This window comes from Grammomys surdaster, unplaced genomic scaffold, assembly GCF_004785775.1.
Source record: "Grammomys surdaster isolate TR1022 unplaced genomic scaffold, NIH_TR_1.0 373, whole genome shotgun sequence".
Lineage (NCBI taxonomy): Eukaryota > Metazoa > Chordata > Mammalia > Rodentia > Muridae > Grammomys > Grammomys surdaster.
In genome coordinates, this window is record NW_021604792.1 from 1,087,718 (window position 1) to 1,101,455 (window position 13,738).

Consider the following 13,738-nt stretch of genomic DNA (forward strand, 5'->3'; position numbering starts at 1 on the left):
ACCTTGCAGCCAGGCGGTGGTGGTACAGGCCTTTAATCCCAGCGCCTTGGAGGCAAAGGCAGGCAGATCTGAGTTCCAGGCTAATCTGGTCTGCAAAGTTCCAGGATTTCCAAGGCTACACAGAAAAATCCTGACTCAAAAAAACAAACAAACAAACCAAGAAACAACAACAACAAAAAAAAAAAAACCTCCCTTGCTCATTTCATGAAGTCCTTATGGACCAGGAGGAGGAGGATACAGCGGTAATGAACAAGCAAGGGTTGTCTGATCTGGGAAGGCCTTCATCCTAAGGAGCCCAAACTCCTGAAGGCCTCTCTCTCCTCCAGCCCGTCTTCGCTCTTTGCACTGGGATCCAGCCCTGACCTGGACAGTGTCTCCCTCCCTGCAGCCAGCGGTGGAAGCCCCGAGGGGGAGCACAACCTTCATCCCAGTCTCTATTTCTCCTGGTCCTGCCAAGGAAACCACGGACTGTGGACACTGGTGCAGACTTTTGCCTCCCGAGGGCACACTGGCAGCAGCTCCCCAGCGGCAAAGCAGGACGTTAATTTTGGTCAAGGTTTGGATGAAATGGTCCTAAGCAGTGTGTGACGTAGCCTTCAGAGTCTACCAAACAACAGAGAAGGGCTGGTTCATAATTCTAGCCACAGCATTTGCTTAAGCTTTGTGTCTGTGTTTTAATTTATCCTGATCTCATTAAAGGTTAAATCTTCAGCTATTTAGTGTTCATTAAAGGTTTGAGATTTCCTTATGACCACTAACAGCCAACCACTCCATACCAAATGACATTCCCTATTTCAGGCAGTGTCATGTTGATAAACTTAGCCCCTCAAGAAATTTGAACAAAATTACCCATACTTACAAAGGAGGCAGAAAGGTGATTTTTGGCTTAGGCTTAGTGAGGCTAGCTTTCTCCCACCTCTACGTATACTTAGGGAGAACTTCTCAGCCAATTTTGAATGCCACACTTTCTCTTAACTTTCTTCTGTTCCAACACCCCATAGTCTTCAAAGATAACTTCCTGTCATATGAACTCACCTTACTTCAAGCAGGATGAAGTGTCAGTCCAAGAAATCTTTGAGTTTAGGGGGCTGGAGATATGGCTCAGAGGTTAAGAGCACTGACTGCTCTTCCAGAGGTCCTGAGTTCAAATCCCAGCAACCACATGGTGGCTCACAACCATCTGTAATGAGATCTGGTGCCCTCTTCTGCCCTATACAGAAAGCTGTATATATAAAATAAATCTTTTAAAAAAAATAGGAAGGGAGGGAGAGAGGGAAGGAGGGAGGAAGGGAGAGAGGGAGGGAAGGAGGGAGGGAGGGAGAGAGAGAGAGAGAGAGAGATATCTGAGTTTGTCCTTTTGTCATTTCTGTCGGGGAATAGTATGAAGTTAACACGTACGATACTATTCTTCCCTCTGGCCTCCTGGCTTCCCAACTGCTACGCTGTTTCTAGTAATGCCTGCATGGCTCTTAACTCCTTTGTCTTTGCTCACAAGAGCTTAGCATCTCAAACTCCACCAGAAGTTCACCCTTAGACCATCTTTATAGCATTTGCATCCCATGACACTCATTTGCACATTGAATGTCAACTCCCACCCTCACACTTGTAAAGATCAAAAATAGTTTAGAGACAGGAAAGGTGGCAATGTACCTTTTATCCCAGCACTCTGGAGGCTAACACAAAATAAGTTAAAGGCTAGCCTAGGATACATGAGGTGTCTCAATAAGAGGTGGGAGTCATCCTGTGAATAAAGCTCAGTGGGTTGCTTGCCCCAAGTTCAATTCCCAACATCTGGGATAAGGAATTCACGACTAAACTATTGAAATGTTGTCCTAGTATCTCCAGTGTTAAAGTGTAGGGAAATGTATCCAAAATCACTATCTAAAACCTGACAAGGCAGAGTGCTGTTACAGAGGCAGGGGACTGGACAGGGTAGCACACTCAGGTGTTCAAGGTCAGCTTGAGATACATATATATAAGAAATACCTGTCACAGAAAGGCAAGAACTTTGGGGTACAGCTATATTAGCAGCTAGCCTCAAATGCACAGGGGCCCAGCAACACAAACTGGAGACGGGCCAAACAGATCACCCAACTCATGCCCACTATACTTAATAAGTCTGTAAGAGCAACCTTAAGTCAAGAGTTCAGCTGGTTTCTAATGTTCCCAATACTGACTTCAAATACAAACAGCTAAAAGGGAAAAGCAAAAAGTCTATTATAATAGAGAAAAGCTTTCTCTATTATCAACCTCCATTTGATAACTCAAAAAAAAATTACAGTTCTTTTACGTTGTTAAAGAACTACTATGTAAAATCACATTTGACAAGGAAATGAGACCTGTGTCACAAAATCGGGGGAGGGGGGAAGGCACCAAGGGAGGGAAACGCAATGTCTGATGTACACGCACAAAATGTAACGATGGTGAGACGGGCTTCTCTGTAGACTGACTGTTGTTTTCAAGACAAGGTTCCTGACAGCATTCTCCCAGTTCCAACTGTAGCTGACACACTGGCTACAGATTAGTTCTCATTGAAACGATGTTCGTGTGGGTTAAGTACACGAGCCCATGGAGTACTGGATCCTGTGCGGCTGGAGTTACAGGTGGTGGCTGTGAGCAGCCTGTAATAGGCACTGGGAACTGAAGTCAGGTCCACAAAAGCAGCACACTTGGGCACTGAGCCACCCCCAGCCTGCTCAGCTTTTAAGAGTTCATGTGTGTTTTGTGTTTTCAGCATTTCTGACTTAGGACATGTCTGCTTTTCAACTGCACTGTGCATTCTTACTCAGTGTGGAGCTACTTCTCATTTATGTGTTCCAACCATACCCTTCTGTTCAGAAGTCAGACCACTGAAGAGACTGAGAAGGCATATGCTGAGACTTAATGTCTGTCTACAGAAGCTGACATCCACCAAGCCTGTATCAATGGTCATCAATGAGGCTCTCTGGGGAAGACCACACCAGAGGACCTTACATATTTATGAACAGCACCCAATGGTGTTTTTGGTGAAACTAGCTGCACTGGACCTGGCAACCAACAGAAGATTCAGGGCTGGGGGTAAGTCCCTGGAAGACGGCTTAAGATGCTGGGCTCCTCTCCAGGTGCACAAGCACAAGAACCCAACTATAGAAATCCCAAGCCGTGACTCAAGACCCACCCCAAATGTAATCGTCTTACACACACAAGAACCACAAGCATCAGAATATAAATTTGTGAAAATTTTCTTTACAAGAAACATAGAAATCATTATAAAATTGCAAAATTTAAAAACATGGTTGCTTCAGCCAAAGAATGTAAACGTTGAGGAACAGAGGAGAGCAAGGCTCTGCAGCCTTCTAGAGAAACCACAGGCCAGGCAGGTCCTCAGGACAGGATTACTGAAAACGCCATTCACAGCAATTGTATTGGTCTCACTGTTCTTAAAGGGTTCTACCAAAAACAAGTTATTTTTAATGAGATTAAACAAATCAAAATAATTACAACGGAGATTATGAAATGTAACATCAACAATCCTTTGCACTGAGGATGTTTAGATATCCAAGCACAGGTCCCTTTATTCTGTCTGTATGTGAAGGCAGACATCATCGCCTGCTTACCTCAGCCCTGCGGGGTCCTCTGCCCTGCAGTCCCCCACAGCACCTGACTAACAAGACAAACACTTCATCAATTATCCTGTGTGGAGTATAATCCTGGCAGACTGAGACAACGGCGAGGACAACAGTGAGATTGAACACATTTCTCATCGGCTTGCTGTTTTTGAGATGCAATTTGGTATAGTTGAAATAATACTGACCTAGAGAAACTCTGCTCTAACCTGCTTACACCCTTTTTACAGATTAACAGAGCCATGTGACACTGTACAAACTTAACTTGGGAAAGAAACAAAGCTGGGTAAGTTCTGTTTTTAAATTTTAACAATATAAAAATCAGAATACAACATTTCATGCCTATATTTTAAGGTTATTCAGGTTCTAAAGGAAGTAATAGAAATTACAAAATATTCTCACCTTTATTACAAAGAAAACCTCTACAAATGTTATTTATATTAAAGCTATAGTGTTAGAATTGCAAAATGCCCTACACCAGGTCATAAGATTCTTCAACAATATTTATACACAAAATTTTTAACCTTTTATGAAATAGAATAGAAAAATATCTTAAATTAAAACCTCACAAAGTGCCACTCTGCTTTAAAAAGAAAAAAGACTTCCAAATAATATATGGTCTGAATTTTTCTTTACAAATAAACTACATATGTTTATGTATCTCTGCAACCTGAGGCCTTGTTAGACACAGCGTGTCAGGCTTTGTACTAGAAATCCACATAGGCTAAAATATGGTTTACCTTTAGGATTTATACAGGGGTATAAAAATCGAACAATTAAAGCTGTGACTCAAACCATTTCCACTGGTTCAGCCACATTTACCCATTTTTATATTCAATTATCTCATATCTTGTTAGCCATGCATCAAGAAAACAGTTCAACACAACAGAACATACATATTTTTAACTACGGCAGATTCTACCTTTTGAAGGTTATTTGCAGATTTCCTCGTGGGGGAAGACAACTCTAGAGTCTGTTCCTCCTCAGACCGTGTGCCTGCAGGCATGGACCTCGGGGCCCCGTGCCTCTGCAAAGCACCGTCACTGCTGAGCCACCTCAATGGTACCTACTTAATTAATAATGTGTGACACAGAGAAAAAAATCTATCAGTATTTCTTCTTTCCTTTTGGTTGGTTTGTCTCAGGATCCCATTCGGGCCTTGAACTCTTGGAAATCCTTCTTGCTTCGTCTCCCAAATGCAGGGCTCTAGTCAGCGTTTTATATGGTCAATGAGTTAGACACATGTGAAATACTTGAGGTTTTAAGTATTGTCCACTTTATTTTCTTTTCATCTGAAATTCAGAATTAATGTGCAACCACATTAATGTATGAAAAGGTTTACTAAAAAAATAAAGAATTTTTTTTAACAATCTTTACTACTTCAAGATTCTTTTAGGTAGAACAAATGTTACTTGTGGTAGGAGTGCAGACTCTGACTTACAGATTCTCACTCAATCCCTGTAAGACAACAGGCATGGTAAAACGGTAGACCCTCGACAATGTTAAGAAATGGAAGTTCCACCCAAATGCCATGTGCTTCGGAGCCGGTGGCAGCACTTCCTGGAAAGTGTAAGAAACAATCTTCATGGAGATCTAGCCCTGTGCTCACTACAGATATCAACACTGCCATACTAAGTGCAAACTGTGTGGTCTATGTGTTCCGGTCCAAAAATGCTACCAGGTACCCAGGAGATGGGTAAGCATCTCTGTCTTGAGCAGACAGTAAATGCCTCAGGCTTCAGGCCCTATATCTCATCACTCCAATAGGCCACCAAGGGGGGGGGGGAGAATATATGGGGGGATGGGGAAGACAAGCGACAGACTGTGAATGAAAGCTGTGCCTAAGGGCTGCACTGCCCAGTACTGGACCAGACGTGGATCTGGGGAAAAAAAATCAAGAACCCAGTTCCACCATAAACGCCATATACAGACAGGCACAGGAAGATCAGAGCTGGGTGAGAAGAAACATTAACAGATGTTACAGACTTAACTTTCCAATTATATTTGAATGTATGTGTAGATATGCATACACACAAGTTATAAAACTAGCTTACTTACTATTGTTTTTGGTGTGCTAACAAGTGTCAAGCCCAAGTCAATCAGAAGCAAGGGGACCATGAATACCTGGGTACTCAGAGGCTAATCAATAACCAGCATTATAGTTTTGACATCTAAAAATGTCTATACATTGATAGTAACTTATTTGTTCCTATGTACTTTCCCTAGAGAACGTTAGATGTTTGTTTCCAGATGTCATCTTAAAATTAAATTGAACTGTTAACAATTTGAAGCTAAGTGTAATTTGCTTTGTTTTATTAGAAAAAATACTCAAGCAAGGTCTACAATCATCGGTCAATTAAGAATGACTTACAAGAACATGAGACAATAAAATAAAAATACAGGTACAAACTATATATCTCCAACACTCTATTTGGCAATATTTTAACAAACCAAAATTTTAAAGGAACATAGGAGATTGCAGAGTACTTCGAAGATACAGAATAAAACAAATGATGAAGTGCTTAAGCAAAAAAAAAAAAAAACAAAAAACAAAACAAAACAAAAAAATAGTAAAACACACTGCTTTTTCTTCTTCTGAAAATAGACTCCCATTTACTACAGAGCATCTGAGCTGGCCGGCCGGCCGGGGCGTGCTCGTCCGCAGTGCTTCCTCCCTCTTGTCCCTCGGGCTCCATGACTGCTCCACGTCTACCTTTCCCCCGTTAAAGCCTCCCATTCTTGTGGACCTTGTGTGCGTGTGGTCTTTCTTTTTTAAGCAAATGAGAAAATGAGCTATGCACCATGGAACCTTTCCCATTTTGGAACCAAAGGATTAACTTTATATTTGTCTATTCTTTAAAAACTTTAGAGTAAAAACTGCTGGTGTTCCTGTCACTGTGGGGAGTGAGAACTCCGAGTGAGGAGTGCTTTCTGCAGTCTGACTGCACAGCACATACTTTACAGTCTGAGCTCCCAACAGTAAGAACAGCTACTCCAGTCACTGTCAGAGGGCAGTGCCATAAACTTCTAGAATGGGTCTAGGTCCTCCCTCAAGGCTTTCTGGAAGGATGCCCAATGCTTTGTTCTTCGACATTAACAGTAGTACACAGTGCCTTCCGTCTGCAGACATCGCTCATTAAAGGTGCTTGGTTAGCGATCCCTCCGGCAGCACTAGTGAGTTACAACTTCCTTCAATATTATTTCTACCATAATATATACATTGACTTTCATGCCTCTAGAAAACATCTACAGTACATTTCATAATAGAAAAATATATTACAAATCTGCTGAATTATTTACAAGCAACGCTCTATTATCTCTATGCAATATTTGTTTGATACAGTACTGACAAGTTACACATTTCTGTAAAAGTTAAAAAAATTCCATATGGCTTCTTGCCTGCCAAGCAAGAAAGTGATTTTATTTTCCTTTTCAAAACCAACTTTGGTGCATAAAAAGATTCAGTTTGAAGATATTTTAAAAAAAAATACAATTTTTTAACATTAAAAAAAATCTCAAAAAACACTTTCCTCAGGGGGAAAAAAAATTAAAGAGTCAGAGGTTAAATGAAAATATGGAGAGTATTCAAATAATTTGAAAGTGAGGTTTTTTTCAAAAACCATTGACAAGAGTCATGTAGGTAAATATGAACACGCTGTGCCCCATGAGAGACCCTAGTCCTGAAAAGGGAGCCATCAGACATACGGCAACACTCTTTGACAGTAATTCTCAGACCTAATTCGATAGACGAATTTTTAGTTGATTGCAAATGTCGTTCACTGTTTGCTTAAATACAAATTGAACATTTTTCTTATCAGAGTTCTGCAAAAGAACACAAATGGCAACCAATCACATCTATTTATCATAACTGAAAGGTTAATTATCTCTTGATAATCTCCACTGTCTAAATATTTTCTATTAGGACTTCAAATCAATACACACTGTCAAGATGGTTATCTTACAGTGCTTTTGGTATTTTTAAGGGCAATTGTTTGTCTCTCCAATAAAACTACTGTAATCACTACAGGGAAGAACAAAAGCAGCCTAAGCAGCGAGCATGCAGAGCCTTTCAGAAGCTGTTCAACTGAGTTGCCAGAGAGTGTCTGCGCAGTCTCCCACAGCGCCACAGTGCCATGACACGTGGACCACAGGATATATTAATATACTCCACACAAGACCTACTCCATTCACAGATGTCCACACTAGGCATAAATAGTACTCTAAAAACTGGACTTAAAAATAAAAGAGGAAGGGGTTGACTCTAATGTGCAACTTTCCCTAAGCCCATTGTCAGTGACTAAGACTGCAGGTGTCCCCGCTTGTTTGCTTTTATGTATTTATGTATGTTTTACCTCTTCAACCTCTTCTGCGGCATTGTTCTAGAAAGAAAAACAAAAATTCTTTATTCAGTTGAATCAAACACTTCAAAATATTAAAATTTATATTATTAAAAATGTTGAACATAGTGACGGTGACAGAGTATCACATAAAGTATGGCTGTGTGCCTTCAATCCCAACTACTGAAGATTTAGGCAGGGGGATTACTTCAGCTTGGGAGTTCAAGCACAGCTTGGGCAACACAGAAAAACCTGTCTCAGGAAACAAATATATCGAAAGCAAAAGTAATTAGCCTAAAACATACAGATATAAAAGAATTTACGTAATTTTTAATAAGAAAATTCCCTGTAGTCTGATAATTGCTTCTATCATCAAGACTTCCACGTCTATTATATACTTTTAACTATTTTTAAATGTATGTTTACATTTCAAATAAATGTTCTTTGTGGTCACATTTGGAAATGAAGTATTCATTTTCTAGTAGAACAGTCATACTTTCATTTTGACGTGTATATTATCGAGAAATTATTCCTCAAGGAACTCAAGTGGGGAGGAATAACATTTTCTGGTGAAAATGCAGCAAGTTAAACCCTAACCTCACACCAAGAAGAAATCAAGCCTTTATCACTATCCCACAGTATTTCAGTCTCCTCAGTTTCAACTTCCAGAAGAAAGGCTCCAAAGACAAAGTTGAGTGTTAAGACCTGGGAGTTGTTTCTTTGGGGCTGGTTGTTTTACTATCGTTAACACACAAGCCAGGTGTAATGAGGTGCAATGTCTGTAAGCTGAACGCTCAGGAGACTGAGGGTGTGGAGCTCCAGCCCAGCCTGGGCTACGCACAAGCGTCTCATGTCATAAGAACGCCCTCACTTCCCAAGAAGACACGTATGTATCTTGAACCAGCCAGCCTGGTTTCTAGTGTATTTCTGATCCAATCTAAGTGTGAAGGCTATGTTAAATCACTTTCATTAACATATGTGTTTTCTACAAAGCACAACAACACAAAAACAAGCTGATGTGTGAGAAAGGGTGAGGGGGGAGAATGGGAAGCTGCTGACTCTGAAGGTGGGTTCGAAAGCAGATGAGCTCTCCCAGAACACTGCTCTCCTAGTTTCAATGACCTCCTCACAGAGTTCGTAGGAGCAAATCTAAGTGAGGCACCATCAAATAAATGCCACTCGTATGATTTCTCAATTTTATCCCATCTGTCAAGAATAAGTTTCATTGTTTTGTAGCACTTTCTAGAAAGGCTATTTTAAAAGTAGGAGCTGGGCAGTGGTGGCGCACACCTTTAATCCAAGCATTTGTGACATAGAGGCAGGTAGATTTCTGAGTTCGAGGCCAGCCTGGTCTGCAGAGTGAGTTTCAGAACATCCAGGGCTACACAGAGAAACCCTGTCTTGTGTGTTTTTTGTTTTTTGTTTTTTACTCACTTTGTAGACCAGGCTGGCCTCGAACTCAAAAATCCACCTGTCTCTGCCTCCCATGTGCTGAGATTAAAGGCATGTGCCACCACTACCCGGCAAGAAGCCCTGTCTTGAAAAACCAAAAAAAAAAAAAAAAAAAAAAAAAAAAAAAGTGGGGAGAGTAGGGGAGCCCAAAAGGCTCAATGTTCCCGCATAGCAAGGCCCATGATGTTAGAACTCTGCTCTCAGAACAATGCCTCAAACAAGAACCTGATACACTGAATGGTATTTTAGACACCTGAGTCTCAGAAGGAACAGAATCTTTCAAAGAGTTCAATTACTACAAAGAGAAGTTAGGGACTGGGATACAAATTAGTGGGTAGGACTCCTGACTGACTGACTGGCATGAGCACCCCAAGTTTAATCACTACTCCACCCTACCCAACCAGATTAGCTAACTTTATGTTGGCTAATCTACCTGGGGATTTATTAGCATCATCTTACTGCTGGCCAATCCATTCTCATAAGAAATACATTAAATTATAACTCCGACCTAAAACTGTAAGGCTGAGTGAGTGTCTTCTTAATCACTGTCTGTTATTTGGACACAGCAGCATGAACTTAGGCTCACACTGTGTGACTTTGGGCCACACAGTATGAATGAACTCCCTACTACAGCTATGATCTATGCCGAGACAGTGGTCCCAAAGAGCCTGCTATGTTGTGTATCAGCCAAAAAAAAAAAATTCCTGGGCGCTTCTTTTCGTAACACTACAGTCCGAAATGTTAGGTCAGACAAGCTCAGAGACGAGACTCAGGAAGTACTTAACAAGCTCAGTGCTACTTAAACCTCTCTTTGGAAAGTCTGGGGAGAATGTGAATGGAGTGCCAGGCATACAGAACACACTCCATGTCTTTTCAGTCCCACAGAAGTCTGACACATGGGTGGCAAGGCAGCACTGATGACTTGGCATGTGGGCAGCTCCACAACCCCCGCACCACCCAAGAAAACTAACAGGGGCATTTTTCTATTGGACAGAAAAATCTAGCACAAGGTGCTTGTCCCAGGTCCAGAAATCTACATTCTGAAGCCTTCTGAGCAATGTGATTCTGCCGCTCTGATGAATGTTCAATTAATCATGTCTAGGCAAAAACAAAACAAAAACCCAGCATTTTAGATAAAGATTATATTCTAGCTCTACTGAAAAATAAATTCCAACTTACCCCAAAATTTAGAAAGATCAAAATAACAATTCAAAAAGAAAAGTATATGGCCACGAAGTAAGTTACCTGTAAATGTTTGGGTCCAACAGCAAGGCAGTATCTTTGGGTAGCTTTGACAAATGAACTACTTTAGTTTTTAACTGATGTCGTTCACTTTCATTGACCCATACATCTGGCAGACTGTGAATTAAAAAAGAAAAGCCATCAATGTACAACTATATCCTACACGTACTGTTGCTGTGTCTTCACTTTTCTGATGCTCTGACAGGAACACCCCTGTGCTTCTGCAAAGACAGGTATGGCAGACCACCTACTCAAGTTAAGAGTCAGGCATAGACAGCAGCACACATTCAATGAGTAGCATTTGGGGTATAGGATGGACTGGGAATTTGTATAGTCTGGCTTTCAACTAAATTAAAGAAAGTCTAACTAACAGCTTATTTCTTCACTAACTACCAAGAAGAGGTCTCTCGATGGGCAGTGGTGGCACACACCTTTAATCCCAGCACTTGGGAGGCAGAGACAGGTGGATTTCTGAGTTTGAGGCCAGCCTGGTCTACAAAGTGAGTTCCAGGACAGCCAGGACTACACAGAGAAACCCTGTCTCGAAAAAACAAAAGCAAAAACAAGAAGACGTCTCTCCTGAGACTGAGCCGAAAGAGAAAGGGAAAAAGTATCCAAAAAGGAAAGGTGACCGAACTCTGAATTTAAAAGTAAAAGTACTTAATCCCACAAAACAGTCAAATCACTTTAATATCTGCATTGTTCAATGTCCATATCATTGAAATTTGACATTTTTAAAAAAGTTTATTTTATATGTATGTCTGCGTGCCACGAATGTGCCTGGTGTCTGGAAGGCCAAATGAGGTATGAAGATCCATGCATTAGATGCTGTAAATCAAACCTGTCTGCTCAAAAATCAGCATCAACAAAGAAGGCCATGAGTTCACAGAACAGTGGGTTACATGGAAAGACCTTATCTACATGAAAAAGGTTCCATGTGGGTACCAGCCTTCTAACTGCAGGCCATTCCACAAAAATGATTATGCTGACTTCATACTCTGGCCAACCAACTGTGGCTGGGGAGGCCAGAGGGTCCAGGGTATAGCACTTCCAGCTGCTACCTACTAAAGGAAGAACATCTGTCACGCTGCCCTCTGACCTTACACACACTGACCGGTTGGTGGTGATCCTCTCAGTCCTCATCAGAAGCTTCCTTACACAATTTAAGTCAAAAGTATAAAAACCTCTAAGAATGCTCAGTTGTCAATTTGACAGCCTCAAAGCACAGTACACTCTGTACGTTAAATAATTTTCACACTCATGATTTTAATAAAAATAAAACATGTTTACTTTTTACACACTGATTCAAATACTTACATGTCTTCCGGCATCCAATGAAGCAAAAGCTTTATCTTTCCAGACTCCTCCTTTCTCTTAGCTATTACCTAGTAACATTACAAAAAGAAATAAAGAAAAAACTGTAAGACACCATTTCTCTCTACTCTTAAATTGTCGTGGCCATGCCTACCAGAAAAGGCGTGGCCATCACAGCATCCTATCCTTTCTGCTTTGCACACCTAACCTCTTCCCACAACACACAATTACAAGGTACCCACACACACTCATGAATTTAAAGAATAAAATCTTTTAGAAAACTTAAAAAAAAAACCACTAAAGCAACTAATGACTATCAGGAGAGCTCAGCAGCTATAAGCACATTCTTCAAGAGCTGATTCTGATTTGGGAGAACCTACTCCCAAGTAACTTCTGGTCTCTAGATGAATGGAGATACAAGACAATAGAGAACAAACAAACAAGAAAACCAGAAAGCAGGTTTGGTGGCATACACCTATAATCCCTGGAAAGAGGGCCTAGGAGTTCAAGGCTATCCTTTGCTACATAGACAGTTACAAAGTAACCTGGGCTATAGGAGTCCCAAAACTGTGGCAAAGAAAAGGAGATATCTGTCTACCTGGGTTTCTATTGTACATGGTGGGTCAATTCATCTTTAGGTCTAACACAGAGTGGCCCACCTACATAGGCAGTGTTATCAAACCATTGCTGAGTCTGAAAGCCAAGGTGACCCTGGTATTTACAGGTCTCTAGAGCCCACACTGACACTGGGGCTTTAATTTGTGTCACCTGAACACCATTAATACCGAGTTCAAGTTAGAAATGTCCAAGTAAATAGTTATATTGTTCTCAAAACATATCACAACTAATATCAGAACAAAACTGATTATTTCCTCTAGTATATAGAAGCCTGTAGTTGAATAAATGCATTAATATTAGACTTGGCAATTAATGGAAAAATTCAAAAGTAGATCTGAGGTAAAACAACAAACAATGCCAGAACAACTCAGGTCAACAGAGCACAGCACCACACCTGGAAAGTGTGGCTCTGCTGACCTCTTCTGGAGAAAACTCCAATGAAGGCATGCACTAGCACATGGCAACAGTTTCAAGTATTTCATGACCTTTTCCTATGACAGTCATTTCTTACATTTGAACAGTTACTAATAGGGACACTTACATTTACTGTTTGTATTAAGCAGTTCTGCCATTTTAGCAGAATGTGGTGCTGTGTAACTACAATGCCAGGCCCCACAAAGCTGAGGCAGGAATTTGAAGGTAGCTTTGTAGACTATCTCAAACTTTATTCTCTAAAGGTTGATTCTACTTAATGTACAGGGATGTCCATCAAAGTGATGAGAACTTGCTAAGCTGGCTCATTCCTCTGTTTCATCATCAAAATGATGGGGATATTTAGTTGGGGGTATTTACACACAAAATACATATTGAACACAATGAAACAAACACACACTAAATGATGACAACATGAATGTGTGAACACACACATACACACATTCAATTAGGTCTCTTCTTCAATTGCTCACCATCCTACTTTTATGTAAATTTTTCTTGGTAAAGCACACATTTAATTGGAGCACTCGGGAGGCAGAGGCCAAGTGGATCCCTGAGTTCCAGGCTGGTATGTCCAGACTGGAACCGTCTGAGGAAGAGCAGACTGTATCTCTGAGCACCAGGCTCTCCAGTGGGCACTCTCCTCCACAAGCCACTCTGCCAGCCCTGCCAGCTCACCCTCTACTTTATTTCACTTTTTGTTCCTGTCTGCCTTTTGTACCATATTCTTGAGACACA

At 41.0% G+C, this 13,738-nt stretch overlaps 1 protein-coding gene across 2 annotated transcripts in view; it reads right to left on the reverse strand.

Annotated features, from left to right (window-relative positions):
* Positions 1-6,991: 6,991 nt before the first annotated feature.
* Aebp2 (AE binding protein 2) overlaps positions 6,992-13,738 on the reverse strand; it is a 34,965-nt gene continuing 28,218 nt past the window's right edge. The window contains exons 6-9 of one of the 2 annotated variants that reach the window (XM_028781027.1): positions 11,954-12,021; positions 10,640-10,753; positions 7,958-7,984; positions 6,992-7,427 (exon numbers count right to left, since the gene is read on the reverse strand). In XM_028781027.1, the coding sequence (XP_028636860.1) occupies positions 7,382-7,427; positions 7,958-7,984; positions 10,640-10,753; positions 11,954-12,021 (255 nt within the window). In that variant the 3' untranslated portion in view covers positions 6,992-7,381. The remainder of the gene's footprint in view (positions 7,428-7,957; positions 7,985-10,639; positions 10,754-11,953; positions 12,022-13,738) is intronic. The other variant, XM_028781028.1, reaches the window with a different exon arrangement.